Genomic DNA, 20,275 nt, shown 5'->3' on the forward strand with positions numbered 1-20,275 from the left:
AAGTCTATGTAAAGAAAATTAAACAACTACTGGAAAAACCCTAAAGTATTCTTGAACAAATGGGAAGACATCCCTGGTCCTTAACAGGGTGTTTCACCAAGCGGTCAATTCTCCCCTCATTAATTAAGAAATTTAGTACAATCCAAATTAAAAGAGTACATCAGGATTTTTTTTTACATTAAAATATGAAAAATTGAACTTAGAGTATGATCTCAAGTCAGTTTGTCAACCTAGCACAAAACTGGGACTTCAAGAAGCTGCATGCTGGCGTTTCTCTAAGAAATGAACCGAGTACCATTGAGTCAGCCCTACTCACCTTTAACTGATTTGCTGCATGAAGAATGAGGACCTCGGGTTGCTAAATCATCCAGTTTCCAAGAGAAGCTGAAAAATCTCAATATTCACGTGACATTTTACATGTAGGTATGTTGCAATTAAATTAAAAATAGTTGAGGCAGAAAATACACCCTGTAGTGCCAGTTTTTAAAATGTTGGAGTCTGACAAACTTTTTCTGTAAAGGCACAGATAGTAGTATTTTAGGCTTTGCAGGCCACATACAACCTATGTTGCAATACGCTTATTTTTACATCATTAAAAAAGCAAAAAGACATTCTTAGCTCAAGGGCCGTAAAATCAGGCCTTGGATTTGGCTGTCAGGGTGGTAGCTTGATGGATCGTGGTAAATGGAAATTAGCCTTGAGACTGAACAGGTACCTTCTAAAGAGAGCTACGTTACCTGATATCTATCTCTCACAAATAAATTTTTTTTTTAAATCAAGCTGGGTTAGGGATAATATATATAAAGTCACTAGTGATTGGCAATTTCATAAAGCAGAAAAATTTCCTCCTGTTATACAGTCAGGAAGCATATCCTGAAAAGAGGTTAATACATAATTTTGAGATACCTCTCCATAACCTGTAACCGCTCTTATCAAATGATGCCATTATTAGCTGAAAACCGATTTTCTATTTTATTCCAATCATGTTTTCAAAAGACAGTATTATCAACTTTACAATTTACATATTTCTGCTCCAGATTAGGGTGGTTCTGCCTTCTTGGCTGCCAGATATACTCATTTCCTTTTCTATTCCCTTAAAGAGAATCATTTTGAGAAAGTTCAGGACAACAGCATCTATTTCTGTGACAGGCCGAGAACTTTATCATTCCACTAACTAATGATGTGGCAAACAGCAGAGAAAAGTCATTCCCATTCATCCTTACAAATTGCTTTGGTCTTGGCCCAGCCTCAGAGGGGACATCTCAGTGATTTGACCTGACCCTGGACAATTGTGAAACTAACTAGGAGACTATAAAATATTTCCCAGAATCATTTAAAAATAGGATTGTGAGATTTAAAAAATAACTATATGTGAAGATTGGTAAGATGGATATCAGCTGTCAAATACCTTAAAATTTTTTTTATCTATTGATTTTTAGAGAAACATGGATTTGTCGTTTCACTTATTTTATGCATTCATTCGTTGATTGTTTATGTGTCCTGACTAGGGATCGAACCCACAACCTTGGTATATCAGGTTGATGTTCCAACTAATTGTGCAACCCATCCCAGGCCTCAAATACCTTTTAAATTTCAGAATTCACTGAAAAGATACAGGGAGTATCAATTATAACATTATTTACTGAATCAAATTTGATCCTGGATCACTAGTAAATTGACTCCAGGTCTATCCAAGTTGAACTCAATTTTCAGATCAATAACAAAACCAGCCCAGGATTAAGGATTATCTTGTGTATGGACTAATGCCCCCTCAGGGCACTACCTCTTGATCACTATCTCTAATTTCAAGAAAGAACAAACTCAAACGGGACTTTAAAAAATTTTTTTATTTTATTTTTAGAGAGAGAATGAGAGAGTAACATCGATTTGTTGTTCCACTCACCTGTGCATTCATTGCTTGATTCTTGTGTGTGCCCTGACGGGGGAGCAAACTCCTAATTTTCATGTATTGGGAAGACACTCTCACCAACGGAACTGCCTGGCTAGGGCTCAAAAGCAACTCTTAAATTAAGTACAGTGATGTGCTTGAGTAGGCAAGCCAACTAACTGTTAAGTAACAGAGCGAGCCAGCTGTTAAGCAGCCATCAATAAAGATTAAGTTACATAAACTAAGATGACTATATTATATTCAAAACAATGGCACTCAAACTAAAGCTCATCACTCTCTATTTTACCACTACCTTTACTCTTGAGATTGCTTACATGTATTGTCTCTGCATGTTAGGAAAAGTAGATAATGGTGTGTTACTGAGAATCTTCTACCCACTCTGCATTTGTCATCACACTGAACATCTGAAACTGGTGATGCTGGGGTATTCACACCACACAACAAAGCAGATACTTCAATAATAAGGCCTTTTCTGCACTCTTTATAGAGTCGGTTTAGTTCCAGGCATCCCCAAACTACAGCGCGGGCTGCATGTAGCCGCCTGAGGCCATTTATCCAGCCCCCTGCAGCACTTCCGGAAGGAGCACCTCTTTCATTGGTGGCCAGTGAGAGGAGCACTGTATGTGGCGGCCCTCCAAGGGTCTGAGGGACAGTGAACTGGACCCCTGTGTAAAAAGTTTGGGGACCCCTGAAACATTTCCAAACACTACGGGATCAGGAGGGTTGCACAACCTCTGGTTAGTTCCTGTGCAGACCCCATCTCAGTCTTTCTCAGGCCAGTCCTATCAAATACTCAATTTTAAAAAAGTTACCTAAATATTTATAAAATGGAATGTTTCCGTAATCAGTAGAAGTGGTTTCCTTTTTGAGCACACACACCTTCCCTCTAAAAAGGAAAGCATCTTTTCTAATAAGTAGCAAGCTGGGTCTGAGAAATTTTGGAATTCCCACAATCAATTTTTTACAGAAAGGCTTACCATGGGATATTTTTACTTTTTGTCCTTTGTTTCTTCATCTTTCTCCTGTGAGAAGAGCTGTTGCCCTAAGGCAACACAAACTGGCCTCGAGAACAAACAAAGATGGAAGATGGACCAATTGGCTCCCTCTCACCTCCAGGAAGTGATTAAGTAGGCCCTGAGCTACTCCAGGCAATACAAAGGCCAGATTCACTAACAAATGGCTTGATGCCATTTGGGTCGTTTTAAACATATGGAGTATCTCATTCAAGTTACTTAAAAGAGTATGAAAGCTGGACAGTGTGAGAAAAAAAATTAAGGCATGTGTATAAACATTACATGTGATTTTGATTTTGTTTGTTTATCTTTGAGTGCCTGCAAATACTCTGAATGCTAAGCTACACTGGAAAAAGATATATATATATATCTTTTATATATATATATATGACCCACATTATTTTTAACCTGCTTTTAGATAGTTTAAAAAATCCCCAAATTCAGGGCATATGTAATATACTAATACCACTATATCATCTTATAAAAAGTGTATAAATCAGGACAAAGGGCCATATGCTTGTTCTTTACAACAGAAAGTCACCAAAAATTCAAACGAAAGTAGTTTTCATGTCTGAGGAATAGCTACCTAACTCTAAATTTGAGGAACAGCAACTTTCTCTATTTTTTTTCTGTGGGAAATTTGAAAATATGATGCAGTATACTAAGAATTAATCACACACATTTTCCACTAAATATTAAGAACATTAAAGCAGCCACAAGGGTTTTAAAGGTTATTTCCAAGTATTTATGTGTGAGAGTACATGTGTATAACAGAACATTTAAAGGTACCCTTAGTTAATATTTAATATGAATAAAACTAAAAAATGTTACCAAGTCATGATGGCTTTGATCTCTCAAAAATCACCTATGGACCTGCGGTAGATGGCTGTACTTGCACATCCTACTTTGATGAGCACTGTGGGAACCCTGCTATCATCCTGCTTCCTATCAAACAAAAAGTGGGAAGAACATCTACACCTTATACTTTATTTAAAATGAATGAAATGATCATCACAATTACAGTGAATGACAATTCTATACATTTGGTTGGGTAATATAAAAATTTACATGTTCACACGCACACAGATCCTTCACCGACCCCGAACACTTCAGTCTATGTAGTCAAAGTCTTCTGGAATCCCAAAATGTTTATCAATTTTATTTTCTTCAAACCCAAATTTTCTTTTGGCCCAAGATTTTATTGCAAATATGTTATCTATAAAGAAAATAAAAAACATTTCTGATATTTCAAAACACTACCATAAAATATTTCAAATATAATTATATCCATTGTTTTTACTTTCAGAAGTATCAAAATAAGGAGGTTTCTGTATTTTCAAGAGTAATGGCATAATGGCAATTAGCCATTGAGAAGAGAATATTTCATGAATATTTTGAATAAACAGATCTCATACTTAAAAATCCAGTAAATTAGGTGCCAATGAAGAATACCTGACAAGAATGAGCCATAGACAGGAAAAGTTCCACAGCAGCGGTCAGGACTCTGTCACCCAAGGAGTTCGAGTGGCTCCCACTTCCCGAAGGGTACATATTTTCTCCAGACCTTCTCCTGCCCTCCGACAGAAAGTAATGGCTTCCAGACAACCAGGCCAGTGTGAGGGAGAAGGTCAGGAGGAGAGAAAGTGGGTCCCCTCTCTAAAGACTAAGATAGGAACAGCTGTCTCCTTGTAATCCTCTAGGGGAATTTAAAATGCATTTCACCACTGAGAAAGTGCTATATCTACTGAGAGGAATTGATCCTAAGAAAATAAAACAAATTGTGTACAAAGATGTATGGTCAAATCTTCATCCAAGTATAAAAGAAAAAAAACAAAAGCAATTGCAACGTCTAATCATCCAGAAGGGCGTCTTTGCACTTAACCATTTTTACTCATTTTATTATCATATCAATGGAAGGAAAGACACGTTTTAGTGAAAAGTTTCAGAAGATCTGTGATTGACCTTTAATTAAGTGATTAAGTGTCCTATTCCAACCTGACTGGTGTCCTTCTAAGAAAAGGCAATGTGGACAGACCACGTGAGGACACACGAGAAAGTGGCCATGTACAAGCCAAAGAGAGAGAGGCCTTACAAGAAACCAAAGTTGCCGACACCATGATTTTTAACTTCCAGCCTCCAGAACTTTAAGAAAATAAATAATTTTCGTTTAAACCACACCCAGTCTGAAGTATTTTGTTATGGTATCCTTAGCAAATTAATATATGGAGTTTGATAACTATAAAATTTTTTAAGAAGTTTGATTCCAAGGACACCAACACACAGAGGGAAGACCACGTGCAGACACTGTGAGAAAGTGATCATCTACATGCCAGGAGAGAGGCCTCAGAAAGAGCCAAGCCTGCCCTTACTTTGATCTTGACTTCCAGCTTCCAGGACTGTGAGAAAATACATTTCCTCTGTTTAAAAACACTTAGATCGCAGACTGCAGCAGAAAACAGATGGCACACCCAAAAAGAGTGAGTGAAGAGCGTAGGCCAGGATCAAAGAAACCTACAGATGGTGAAGCAGCCTGGGCAAGCAAGAGAAAGATGTTCCCCCTCCTCCAAAGACAAGGCAAGAAAAGTGCTTCCTGAAGCGGGAGCTCTCTGTCTGGAGGAAAGGGCTATATTAGTGGCTGCGATGCAGAGAGACAGTTATTTCCAAATCACTGCACGGCACGAGAGGAAGCTACTCCAGGATGCGATCTACACGAATAAAGGACTGAATCTAAGAAAGACATGCTATATAGGGAAGTGGAAAATCAGGACACCCAACACAGGGGAGAGGCAATAACCCCAGGATGATGGTGAAAGGAACTTCTAGCTGTGGACCAGCTACAGAAAGCCAGAAGTCCAAATGGTACAAAACAGAAACAACTTCTTCAAGAAGGTGGATGAAAGTTATGAACAACTGATATGTCTGAGCATATGAAGACACTGATGCATCTAGTAGAGTTTGGGGTTGAATTAGCAATAAAGACATGGAAACCTATGCAGACAAAGTCAATTATTAATTCAAGGAAATAAAAATGCAGTATAGGGTTACAATAATACATCATTACATAATTTAATAATGTAAATATTCTTAGCCAGTCAATAATGTAAACACTGAATTATAATAATTATGCTGGGAAGAAAGGAGCAGGGAAGAAAAGTTGTAATGATTAGGAGGCAGAATAGTGGAGCTTTACCTTAGGAATTAAAGCAAAAGCAATATATAAATTGTTATTTGGAATATGATCAGAAGTAATACCAATAATGTCCAATAATTTCCCTGTTATGTGGAAATTTTTATAAATGGACTTTAAAACAATGTTTTGTATTGTTTTTTTAAAGAAATGGCCTTATTAAGACTGGTAGAATTCCTGTTAATTCATACGCTGGCATACTCACAGGAGTAGGAGGGGCGCTAGAGATGCATGAGTCCATGTCAGGGCTCACCACATCCTCCCACTCGCTAAGATGCCTCTCATACAAAGTCACAGAAACTCTACCAGCTTAATTATTAAACAAGATGTTGGATGATATAATTTATTAAATCACATTTAAAGTATATTTACTATCACAAAACATTTAAATGTGATATTTCTAATTCTATTTGTACCCTGAGGTAATCTCTCATTCCATAAAACTGAAACACTGAATTACTGAACAGTCAATATTCTCAACTCTACATACAGTACATTTTAGGGATTTTTTTAAGTAAAAAGAAATCAAACCTTAACTAATAATTACATAACAATCTTTGGTTGTATTATTGATGTTTTCTTTTTGTTTGTTTTGAAGCCTGAGAGATTTCCTGAAGTGCAATTTGTTTTAACTCCATGATCTTTTCATAACACTTTTATGTTGAAAGGAGAGTGTTATAACCTCAAATGGAAATATGGTTCCTAACAGCTGTTCCTGCTCTTCTAAAAATATCTTCCTTCCTACATGATTTTAAAAGTTCCCGGTTCTTTCTCACCTAATAACATAGGGAGAGAAAAGTTGTTCAAAAATATTTTTAAGTTATAATTCTGTAAGTTTGTGATTAACTGGAAATCATGAAAACATTTTTTAAGAGGAGGAAAGGAAAAGGGGAATATATTGATTTGTGTCTAATGTTGTGTTAAATGGCTTACCAACTGTCTTATTTAATCCTCCCAAAATATGAGGTATATATTAACAACATTGAACAGATGAGGAAGAGGGTTCCAAAAAGTTCCGTAAGTCAGAGAGCAAGTAAGGGGCACAGCCTGGACTCCTTTCAGAGCCGAGTTCTCACTGTACACACAGGCTGCCTGTTCCTACTGTTTGCTGAACTGCTTCACTGAGAACTACTGGGAGAAATCTCTTTGTCATTCTTATTTTATTTTTAACCTAAAAATCCACTTGCTATTTTTTCTCACTCAAAATTTTGTATCTTACAAACCCATATAGCACTGTATATATTATTTATTTAGACTTTATTGGACATACTTCATTATTCTCTTTTCTTTAATGTTTGTTGGCCGTTTTACCCCTCTCTGTTCTCACCAGTGAAGCATTATTACATTATTTAGGAAATAACTTTGTAATAAGATTGCAATTTTACAAGAACCAAAGGCCAATTACATTGATTTTATCAGTCTACTTAATTCTAAAATAGAAAAGAAAAAAATGATTCTAAATATGAGAAATAGAGGCCTGGACACAGAGTCAGGAAAGCCTGGCGCAAATCTCTTTCTTCCCGTGACTATCACCTCTGACTTCTGGTGGTCACTTTGCGCTTTCTGATCCCTGCATTAACACAGTCTTGTCCATCCTCCCCCACAGAAATGGAACCAGGATGAGTAATACAGGTGAAGGCATTCTAGACTCTTACCAGGATGGAACAGTTCAATTACCATTATTTTATAATTAAATACTGAAAAAATCTCAGTGTAATTTTCAGACAGGTTTTAACAATACTAATCATACTTGTATATAATTCACAGCAATTATTTATCAGCTGTCTTCTAATAAGGCACATAGGAATGCCTTATAAATTCCCATTCTTTAGAATATCTCTGATGTAGACCAGAGGATATATCCATTGGCAAATGGATGAATGAGGCATTTACAAGAAGGCAGGTAAATAGAGAAGACAGTATCATGTAGTGTTAAGAGCTTGGACTCTGAATTCCGAAAAGCTGGATGCTTATATTTGTTCTACTGCCTAGCACCAGTGTGGCCATGGGCTCCTGCAGGTCTGTGTTTCATCTCTAAAATTAGGGATAATAATCCTATCTACCTCACAAGATTGTTGTAGAGATAAAATGAGAATGCCACAGACACTCTTTATAATGCCTGGCTCCCAGTCAGCCCTCACCAAATGTTAGCTGTTATTATTATTAGCAAGAAGTCAAATCTTTCGGATTCCATGAAACTCTTAAAGTCATATGAAGGTTAAGTGATTAGTCTAAATGACGTATCTGGGGAAAGTTACACAAAAGTTAAACTGTAAAGCAATTACTGGTTTTTCAAAAGTATCTTATACTTTAGAAAATGACTCATAATAAGATATTTTTTAAAAAAACTTTACTACAATGATTTAATATATAAAAACCTGCTTAAATATATGCACTTCCAGAAATGTCTTTCCTTGAACAAAACCAGGCTCAATAGTGTCTGCTTTCAATATCTTAATGAGTAGTGAAGAATTCTAACTATTATTTAGCAGTGCCATTATGATACATACCAGTCCATCTGTTAGCAGCTTCTTTGGCTACTTTATTTGCTTGACCTGAAAAAAGAGAAGAAATATATATATGAGCCTTCCAACTTTGTTTTTTTCCCTCAAGATTCTTTTGGCTATTCTGGGTTCCTTGAATTTTTATATGAATTTTAGGACCCTCTCATCATCATCTGAAAAGAGCAGTTGAATTTTTGATAAGATTTCACAATGAACCTATATATCAATTGGGGAGTATTTATTTCCATCTTAACAATATTAGATCTTCCACTCCATGAACATAGGATGTCTTTCTATTTACATAGGTTGCTAATTTCATTCAATGTTTTGTAGTTTTCAGTATGTCATACACTTCTCTGATTAATTTTATTCCCGGGTGTTTTATTCGTTTTGCTGCTATTGTAATGGAATTTTTCGTAATTTCACTTCAGACTTCTCATTTTTAGTATATAAAATACAAATAATACTTTGTATATCGATTTTGATGTTGCAATCTGATGACCTCACTTATTAGCACTAATAGTTTTGTTTTATTTCATTTTGTTTTGGTGGATTGTTTAGGGCTCTCTAAGATCACGGCAACTACAAATAGCGATACTTTCACTTTTCAACATGGATGCCATTTACTTCTTTCACCTAATTGCTCTGGCTTGAACTTCCAGTATGATGTTGAATAGAAGTAATGAGAGTGGAGAGTCTTGGGGTAAGCATATAGCCTTTTGCCATTCAGTATGATATTAGCTATGGATTTTTTGTAGACATCCTAGATTGAGAGAGCTCGCTTCTGTTCCTAGTTTGCTGAGCGGTTTTATTGTGAAAGGGTGTTAGATATTTTTCAAATACTTTTTTTGGTTTATTGAGACAATTATGTGGTGTTCTTCCAACTTTATTCTATAAATATGTTGTATTTGATGGATTTCTGTATGTTGAACCAACCTTGCATGCCTGGAATAAATGTCAGTTAATCAAGGTGTGTAGTCCTTTTTATATACTGCTGGATTTGATTTGCTAGTATTTTGTTGAGAATTCTTAAATCTATATTCAGAAGCAATACTTATCTATAGTTTACTTTTCTTACAAAGTCTTTGTCTGGTTTTGGTATCTGGTTTTGCTCTTATGGGTTTTTTTTTTATTATTTTTTATTTTAGTAAGAGGAGGGGAGGGAGGGCAGAGAGACAAACTCCGGCATGCACCCTGACTGGGATCCACCATGCAAGTCCACTAGGGGGTGATGCTCTGCCCATCTGGACCGTTGCTCCATTGCTCGGCAACAGAACCATTTTTTTGGCGTCTAAGGAAGAGGCCACAGAGCCATCCTCAGCTTCTGAGACCAACTCGCTCAACCAATTGAGCCATGGCTGTGGGAAGAGAAGAGAGAAAGAGCGAATGAGAGGGAGAAGGAAAGGGAGAGAGAAGGAAGAAGGGTGGAGAAGCAGATGGTCACTTCTGTGTGCCCTGACTGGGAATCAATCCCGGTCTATAATTAATGTGTTCTATGAAAATAGATAATATTTTTAAATGGAGGAAACAAACAGCACAAATCCTGGAAGGACTTATCCACTCACTCCCCTATTAAGATCAGAAATGTACAATGTGAAAATGTCAAAAATTAACACATATATAACAGATTCATCATTACAAATTACATAAAATCCAAATATAGATCCATCTTATGTAGCTGCATGAATAAATATTAAAAGATAATCTAGGACTAGTGTTGATGAAAAATGAAAAAGTCTCTTAACTCACGCTAAATCAAAAAACATTTTCTTCTTATTCAATTAGACCTCAGGCCCATAATGCTCATTCACATTGGTATGTTTTCCTTGGCTGAGAAACAAATGACCAAGTTTTAAATTCAAGGGTTAAGATAAAGAGCAGAATTCAGGCAGCCAGTACAAAATTATTTACAACTTCTTCCTCAACTATGTTTTCTATTCTCCAGAAATCCATCACCCTCTATATACCCTGAAACTTCTTCAAGTTTTATTTTTTATTTTAAGAAGTGATGCACTTGCCAAAACTGCTGCTTGAGTCAGGGGTACAAGGAATGGTAACATCTGAAACCACATGCCTGAAATACAAGTTTTCCCACTTCATGAATCAGCCTGGCACAGTTCTCTATCCCTGTTGCTTTTCTGCAGCTCAAGATGATCCACTGCCTTCCAATTATCAGCAGTATATGTCAGAGCAGTTGTGTAAGCCTAAATAAGTGTTTTGGTCATTCTGGAGAGGATAGACCAAATCAAAATTATGAAAAGTACTGTAAAAATGGGAGGTCATAAGTAGAAAAGATATAAGTCAGGGTCATCTAACCAGCTGTGGCAATACAAGGGGGACCACAGAGTGGGAAAGCGGAAGCCTTGGCTGGGGATGGCTAAGAGCTGCGGGTCCTTGACAGAAAAAAGAATGAAACAGGTAGACCAACAGTTGGTACTCCAAGGACAATGTCCAAGAATTACACAAAACTGAAATCAGGAAGCAAGGCAGAGGCAAGCAGGAGTAACAAATGAAGGATCAGATCTGGTTACTGTTTTGCTGTGTGAAAAGAGAATTCTCAGGATGAACTGCTAGAGGGCACAGCCATATCGATTCTGAAAATAAACCAGGGGAAGTTATAAAATCTGGATAAGAAAACTGTTCCTAAAGTTCTCTTTCTTGAGAAGCTGCTCTAGACAAGACATACAACATCTGATGTCCTTCTTACCACGCAGTCTGTGTTTTCTTTTAAAGGTGAAGCAAAAGCAGACCTAGCTTCCTGGTAGTAACGCCCTACCTCTCCCCTGTTCTCTGATGTGCTTGTAGTCACTGAGGTCATTTGATAATAGTTAAAACTTTAAAATAGATTAACATAGCTAATTTTGTAGCAATCTGATTAGCACTTTCTTCTGCAGGATGATAAATGAAATAAATCTGTGGGTGGCATGAAAGAGCTAACATGTCTCTCCAAAAACTTAATTTACAGAAAATGACTAGTCAGGGGGTTCTTCCGCCTCCACCTTTGAAAGTCACCCTGGGTAATGAGTGGAACCAGAGCCAATACCCAGAACCATCTAGGCCAGGGGTAGTCAACCTTTTTATACCTACCACCCACTTTTGTATCTCTGTTAGTAGTAAAATTTTCTAATCGCCCACCGGTTCCACAGTAATGGTGATTTATAAAGTAGGGAAGTAACTTTACTTTATAAAATTTATAAAGCAGAGTTACAGCAAGTTAAAGCATATAATAATAATTACTTACCAAGTACTTTATGTCGGATTTTCACTAAGTTTGGCAGAATAAATCTTTATAAAACAACTTATTATAGTTAAATCTTTTTTTTTTTTTTCATTTTTCCGAAGCTGGAAACAGGGAGGCAGTCAGACAGACTCCCGCATGCGCCCGACCGGGATCCACCCGGCATGCCCACCAGGGGGTGATGTTCTGCCCCTCTGGGGCACCGCTCTGTTGCATCCAGAGCCATTCTAGCGCCTGAGACAAAAGCCATAGAGCCATCCCCAGCGCCCGGGCCATCTTTGCTCCAATGGAGCCTCGGCTGCGGGAGGAGAAGAGAGAGACAGAGAGGAAGGAGAGGGGGAGGGGTGGAGAAGCAGATGGGCGCCTCTCCTGTGTGCCCTGGCCGGGAATCGAACCCGGGTCCCCTGCACGCCAGGCCGACGCTCTACCGCTGAGCCAACCGGCCAGGGCCTAAATCTATCTTTTTATTTATACTTTGGTTGCTCTGCTACCACCCACCATGAAAGCTGGAACGTCCACGAGTGGGCAGTAGGGACAAGGTTGACTACCACTGGTCTAGGCTATATACATGTATGGGAGTGTGCCTCCTGGCACTGTGCAGAGTGGGGACCCATCTTTAAAGTTCATTTGTGTTTTTTAGATATTTCATTTATTCATTTTAGAAAGTCAAGAGAGAGAGAGAGTGTAAAGAGGGAAAGGAGCAGGAAGCATCAACTCCTGTATGTGCCTGGATCAGATGAACCCAGGGTTTCAAGCCAGTGGCCTCAGTGTTCCAGGTCAATGCTTTATCCATTGCGCCACCACAGGCCAGGCTAAAATTAAGTTTGACTTTAGATTACACTAACTGATTTGCTCAGAGTCTTTTAAATTGTAAAGAATACCATCAAGGATAACTTAAATCAAACTATTTCCAGGTTAATTTTAAAGTGCCAAATATTTTCAGTTTCTCCTGAAGCCTTCAATCACATCATATAATGTTAGTTTTTCTAACAGTTTCACAGTAAAGTTCCTTAAATAAAAAGACAGGCTAAGACAGAAAAATGTGAAGAAAGTTGTATTTTCCTTAGCATCTAAATGCAATGTCTTTACAATACACCTTTTCATTTCTTTAAATATTCATATTTCTATAAAAAGCAAGTCAATACACAGACCGATTTTCTATAACTTGAAAACACTTATATTTTGGTATCATTTTTCCTAGAAGATAATGGTGGATTTCTTTCTAGAGTCACGGTACTTGGGGTCAACTTAGCTTCTTCTCTGAATCTTTAGTTTCCTAAGCTTATATTTTACATTTTTATCCCTTTACCCTACCTAACTTCCTTACTTTTGAAATGCTTTTAATTTTAGTTATCGCTATTCAATGCTTTGACATTAAGTCTACTTAAAGAAAATTTTAATGCAACATTAATACTAGTAATAGCTTTCTTTTCTCATATACATGAAGGTTCCTAGGCAACCAGAAGTGCAAAGTCTCTTTCATTAGCAAAGTTAAAATCCTCAATATGGATATGTGACACAAACTTACGTATTTCTTCCACAACTTGCGGGTCACATTCTTTGTATTTTTCTACTTCTGCCTTTAATTGTTTCCTTTGTTCTTGAAGTGAAGAAAGCTCTTTTGCTAGCCTGGTCCGCTCTTCCTAAATTTAAAATAGTTTTATGTAGAATTAAAGCAAACAAAATGCCATATATTATAAGGTTATACATTTTATAGAAATTTTCATTTAATTTCCTATAATTGATGTACATTAGGTTTCAACATTATAAATACACCTAAAAATATTTACAGCATAAGAACAAACTCAATTATCATTATCACTTTTCCCTGACATCTCAAGCATCCTTTATGTAGATTGACTAGGGCAGCGGTTTTCAACCTGTGGGTCGCGACCCCTGTGTTTGGGTCATTCGACCCCCGCCGGGGTCGCGACCCACAGGTTGAGAACTGCTGGACTAGGGGAATGAGAACAGGTAAAACAAAATGCTCATGAATAGATAAGAGGTCACCGATTATGCATGAACTCAAAGACAATGCCATCTTTTGTTAGGTAAAAAAGGTATATCACTGCTTAGTTTCACAAGATTGTGTCTATATATATATATATATATATATAATATTTAGGGTAGCATCAATTGTTATATAACTTTCCTTAAAAGTGTTCTAGACAATTTTTTAAACTTTAAGGATGATTAACCTTTAAATATATTTAAAGATAGAAGAAATAATGGAATTGTAGTTTGTGGTCTCCATTAAAGCTAAACCAAAATGAACCCTGGCCAGTTTATTCAATGTAGAACACTGTCCTGGAGCGCTGAGGTCACAGGTTCAATCCTTGGTCAGGGTACATATGAGAAGTAACCAATGAGTGTACAACTAAATAAAAAACAACTTTTTTCTCCCCCTTCCTCTCTCTCTCTCAAATCAATGGAAAAAAATAATAAAGCTAACAAGAATAAAGCTTATAAACACAATGTGACCTAATAAATGCCAATTAAAATTTCTAGCCATCCTTCTCACTAAGAGGTAGAAGTCGTGGTGCTTATCAGTATTCAATTCAGTTCATACTGAAATTTGAAAAGTAAGTCCAAATAAAAATCAAATACTGGCAAAGATTATGGTACAGAATTATAGGATAAGTCTGAGCCAAAACCAACTAGTTCATGCTGCTTTAAGGTTCCTTGCTAGTTTGTACAGTATTTATGTACTTGTATTTTTCTGCCTTTGCCTTCCTGTTCTCTTTGGTTCCCAAGTGAAGAAAGGCCTTTGCCAGCATTTGTACAAGACAAGCATGTAGAAAGCAGCCTGCTCTGAAGCAGCACAGCCCAACAGGACTCTGCAGTGATAGGCATGTTCTCAATCTGTGTTCGCCAATACGGAAAATATTGGCCACATGCGGCTACCAAGTACATGAAATGTGGCTATTGGTAACATGAGGCTGAATTAACAGTATTTAATTTTAAGTATAAATAGTTATACATGATTAGCATATACCATATTAGAACAGCTTAGGAGAGATTTAAAAATAACTACACTATAGGATGGTCATTATTTGCCACCCATACCCAAATTATACATGCTCCACAATGAAAAATGAGAGGAGAAAAAGTTAGTACAGACAGAAGAAGCAGAGAAGTAAACATCTGTGTGAATGTAATGATGGCTTTCAGACCCTGAACTGGGAGCCACCTCAGTCTGCTACTAGCACTGAGATTTGTGCCGAATTAGTTAACCTCATTGTGCTTTCACTAAAATAGAGATAGTAATAGTAACTACCTCCTTGAACTACAGGTAAAGTTCAATAAAGATATAAAAGACACTGGGAACAGTACCTGCCTGTCTCATGTTAAGCAGAATATTTATGCTAGCTATTTCTTCCTCCTCCCCATCGTCCGCATCATCACCATAAATGATATCTAATAGATGGGGCTACATATTTCTGAAAAATCCTGACTAGTGAGTTCAGGATGAACAAAAGAGTGCATCTTTCTCAGGAGCCTTTCTGACCACTATATTCTTCTGATAGCTGCAGGTACCAACTAGGCTTGCTTCTGTTGTTTTCCTAGTTGCAATGGTTCCAGTGGACTGGGTAATACTCAACAGACTGGCCGATAACTTGTGTGCATGGGTCATTATTAGCTGTAGGTGTTTCTATAACGTACAGTTATTGCCAATGTTAAAGAAAAAAAGAATCAAATAAAGCAGTGGTAATTGCTACTGTCAACTGAAGAATAAACAACAGGTTCAGGTGATAACCAGAACTTACCTTCCCTTGAAGGTCCTTCAGAAATTACCATTCTCTAATTCCTGTGACTATTCACATGAAACGAGGTATGTGAAATAACTTTGAGAAGCATAAAGCCACTGTAAACCTGAAATGCATTCTTTTCTACAATGTGACAAGTTTGAGTCTCTTTCACAATGAAGTGGGACAAATAGAAGCCTAGATGGAATGCTTAAGTGGTTCGTGTTGATCTTCAATATTTTCTCAAGTCAAAAATCTGTACCTGATAATGATGAACCTAGAGGGTGATTTTTAAAAACCTCTAACACAATACTTTAGCGAACACTGCACTTTAAAAAATAAAATAGTAAGTCAATACTCATTTAAATAATTTAAAAATATTACAAGGCCACAAGGATATTATATTGATAGTTTTCAATTTGTTCTATGCCAAGACTTAAAAAATAAGACTCTTAAAAACATATATAAACATTTATATAGGGCTTACCTTATGCCAGGTTCTCTTCAAAGTGCTTTGCCAATATTAATTTAACCAACACAATTACCCAATGAGGTAGTTTTATTATTCCCTTTTTACAACTGAGAAAACCAAGAACAGAGAGTTTTAGGAGACTTTCAAACCCAGGCAGTCTGGCTCCAGAGTTTATGCTTCTATGCTATGCTGCCATATACAACACAATAAAATAATAATAACCCTAGATTCACAATTAGTGAATCCTGCCAGGTCAAATGTCCCTGCCCTTTGCTGTGACTCACGCCTCTTCTGGTAGAAATGGCACACTCCTGGCAGGAAGCTCTATGTCCTTATTCTTCTATTCAGAAATCAACATTAAAGAATCTGCAGATACAAACTTACTGTTTCATGCCGGCCAATTTTAGCTTTCTCGATGCTTTTCTGCAGGTTTGCATACTTTTGGTTTCCCTCAGATAACTATAGAAGTAAAACAAATAAAATGACTTGCTAAGATAACTTGTTAAACGAAGTTTATGAGTCAAAAAGACAAAATGAGATCTGTCTTCTGCCCAAATCAATGTAATAAAAAGGTCAAAGACTGCATTGGGAACTACTCTAATTTGAAGAAAATGAAGTACGATGAAGCATTAGGACTGAAAAAAATGTTTATTTCTTGCTATCTTATTCAGAAAATGAATAATAAGCTATTGGTCTTTTCTAATCTTCTAATCTTCATTTATCAGGTTCCCCACCCCTATCCCAAATAACTTGAGGTATATTATTTAAAACTGAATTTGAAAATTCAAAATCTGTTCTATATCAATTCTCTTTTCATTTCACTTCTGACTAGTCTTTTCAAATATCCTAAACTGTTTCTTATACACTTGTAGTACTGTGATGTTTCTCACTAACAAAGTCAAAAATAAATGCATCGCTTATTATTCTTAAATAACTTTATGAGGAATTGATACTTTATATTCTAAGTTCTCAGGGAACAAAAACATCTAGCTGCCTGTGGTCAATTTTATGTTTTATGTACCTTAAAAGTGATTAGTTTAAGCACTGTACTAAGCTTAGAAAGTAGTAAATTACATATGAAAATGGATTAAATACTACCAGCATAAAGAGACCATAGATGTAGGAGACTCATTAGCACGTGCCTGGGCCCAAAGAGGACTAGTTAATTTCAGAACATTGCTTACCCTTCTAAATTTTTAAAATCTCATTTAGGCCCATTACTAAATAAATAATCACAGGAAATTCCCAATACTGAATTTTCCATCACATCTTTTGCCAAAAACTAGTCAGAAATTACAGACTCATTTGATTAAGGGCCATCTTAAAATATGTTCCAATCCACCTGACCAGGTGGTTGCACAGCGGATAGAGTATTGACCTGGGATGCTGAGAACCCAGGTTCAAAACCTCATAGTGCTATAACTATGAATTGATGCTTCTCATCTCTCTCCCTTCCTGTTTCTCTCTCTTGTTTAAAAAATAATTTATATATATTATGTATATGCGTATGTGTGTGTTCCAATCTTCCCTCATTCTTGAGTTACAAACATTTAGAAAATAATTAATGATTAAATGAATGATTTCTTTTGGGAGATTATAAGAAACTGACCTTTCATAATATTACCTAATTATATGTAAAGGGTATATACTATTTAGATACTCTTTTTTTATTTAAAAATCACAAACAGTATGTCCAAAACAGTTGGTAGCTTTCTCCTAGCTGTAGGAAATCTTCCACTTCTCAATATGCATAAAGGGAGTAGCGCGGGCTTTCTCTAGCAGCTCCTCCATCACTGACTCTAATCCACAGCATAAACAAGACCCATTCATGATGCCAAGAAGACAGCACCACCGAACCAGTTATACCTCTTCCTGAGAGTAAATATCTTTAGAAGTTGAAACACAAAATCTGCTGTAGATTTAAGAGCCAAAATAAGCTGTCTAAAGCCCTACATTTAGCAGGGAGATCTAGTTCTTTAAAATAAGACTTCTCATTTATAAGATAAAACCATGCAAAAAATGTAATATTCTGCCCTGAAGGATTCACTTGAAATAATAAATGCATGCAACATTTAAGTTCAGGAATGGAGAATTTTCCAATGAAAAAATACATATACACATATTTATTACCATAACCTTTTTCCATTAAAAATGTTTTTAAAATAACCAGATAGGTAGATGTTATAAACAGTTACAAATAAGTTAATAATTATATAAAACTAAGTTAATAATTAATGGATATATATTAATTAATGGACATATACTAATTATAATAAAGTATTTTCCAGGTATTGTATGCCTGCTTATAATTATATATAACTTAAAAGCATTTGAAGGACAGGTAATTCAGGAATTCCTTAACTCTAAAAATAACCTTCTGTATTTGAAATGTGATTTCATGATTTGTCAGTGTTAGTATCTTGATAATGAAGGGAGACACAATCTAAATGATGGAAAGAAATTAGAAGTTTCTGCTAATTGTCCTAAGTACTGAAACAATTTGGTTTAGCTCAATAGTGAAGGATTCTTAGCTCTGTTTAGTTCTTAAACTTTCAACTACTGGAAACAATGAAAGCAACACATGAGGTGGTTGGTCTTTGCTATCAGTGTTTCAACTACACATCTCTTAGAAGCAATATTGCTATAGTTCCTAATGCGTATCTTGGAACTAAACCAAAACCAGGCCTCAAGTGATAAGAGCTGTACAGATAGTATCTTAATCAGTAGTTCTCATATGCCAGACTCACCCAAAGGGCTTGTTAAAACATAGGCTGCTGGGCTCCACCTCCGTGTTTCAGAATAGTAGGTCTGGGGCGGAGCCTAATAATTTGCATTTCCAACACGCCCAGGTGAGGGCGATTCTGATGCTGCTGGTTGGAGAAACCACACGTGAGAACTACTGATCTAAACAAAACCTATTCTTGGGGTAACAAACTCAACAATAATGCACCAGATATTAATATATGGGAGAGTATTATCTAGTTCATTAGCAAAAATGAGTCACTGCTCAATATTGTAGCCTGGATGTAAACAAAGTATCAATCAGTATTTCTGTCACTAGAAGAAATGGAAAAGTCCACATTTACAAAAATAGATAAAAGAGCGGGACTGTATTCAAAGACGGTATTCAGCACAGGATTCTTTTAAAAAGCAAATTCTCCTGACACATTTCTAGAACATAAAGCAAGACCCAACTATATCCTGTAACAAATCCATTTCCAGGTTTCACTGAAGCAAATGATAATTTTTAAAAATCCAGTAATTCAGAACAAAACAACAGCAACAGCAGCAACAAAAACTACCTATAATTAGTAAGAACAGGATTTCATCTTTAGATTTGAGGACCTAACACAATGCTTCTCTTGATTCCAGGCCACCTATACAGACACTCGGGTTGAGAAATATAATGCCAATGTTTTCTAAAGGGGTAATTCACTGCCTGGAGGAACTGCCTATTCATAAGAGGAACAGAAAGATTGATTCAAGCTGGCGGCTTTGGAATTCTGATTTGCTTCTTCTTAGGAAACAAAAAAAATTCCCAAAGCATTAGGGAAGAAAGAAAGAAGTTTTCATAGGTGGGAAAGAATGTCAAGGGAGAGAGAATGGGGAAAAAGAGGTAATAACAAGAGAGTTCAGATCAGCCTATGGTTTTATTAAAATCTATGTACAATATGTCATGAAAAAATAGGTTTATATCTTTAGTTTTTCCTTTTAAGAAAAGTATCATTTAGTTTAAAATATTATATTAATATATTTAAAAAATCTTAAGAGTAGCTAAAACTTTAAAATTACCTTTTAAGGTAATATTTCATTTATGAATCAATCATAACAAAATAAATACAATGAAGATATATTTATATATAAAGACAGAAGTCATGTAACTGTCTTAATAGAGAAATGTTAAATCAATATTTCATGGTATGATGTGTCACAATTATGTAGCCAAAGGAAATGTTTTGATAGAATTTTTAACCCTTTGAGTAGTGAGTTTTTTTCATGCTCACTGAAGCCCGGGAGTGAGGTTTTTTTTCAAAAAATGTTATTTTCTGAATTCCTTTGAATAGTGAGTTTTTTTTCATGCTCACTGACCCCCAGGAGTGAGGTTTTTTTTTTCTTCAAAATGAATGGTCTGGATGGTCAGGACATACATAAACGTTTGTACTACTCAAGGGTTAAAGACACTAAAATACTCAAAGAACAGAGTTT

General features: G+C 36.2%; 1 protein-coding gene across 3 annotated transcripts in view; it reads right to left on the minus strand.

Moving 5' to 3' along the window:
- Positions 1-3,903: 3,903 nt before the first annotated feature.
- The window catches only part of MND1 (meiotic nuclear divisions 1), a 58,285-nt gene continuing 41,913 nt past the window's right edge, over positions 3,904-20,275 (minus strand). For all 3 annotated transcript variants that reach the window (XM_066253454.1, XM_066253453.1, XM_066253455.1), the window contains 4 exons: positions 16,454-16,528; positions 13,380-13,494; positions 8,620-8,664; positions 3,904-4,138 (listed from right to left, as the gene is read on the minus strand). In XM_066253454.1, coding sequence (XP_066109551.1) covers positions 4,032-4,138; positions 8,620-8,664; positions 13,380-13,494; positions 16,454-16,528 — 342 coding nt within the window. In that variant the 3' untranslated portion in view covers positions 3,904-4,031. The remainder of the gene's footprint in view (positions 4,139-8,619; positions 8,665-13,379; positions 13,495-16,453; positions 16,529-20,275) is intronic.

The sequence above is a fragment of the Saccopteryx bilineata genome, chromosome 1, assembly GCF_036850765.1.
Source record: "Saccopteryx bilineata isolate mSacBil1 chromosome 1, mSacBil1_pri_phased_curated, whole genome shotgun sequence".
NCBI classification, from domain to species: domain Eukaryota; kingdom Metazoa; phylum Chordata; class Mammalia; order Chiroptera; family Emballonuridae; genus Saccopteryx; species Saccopteryx bilineata.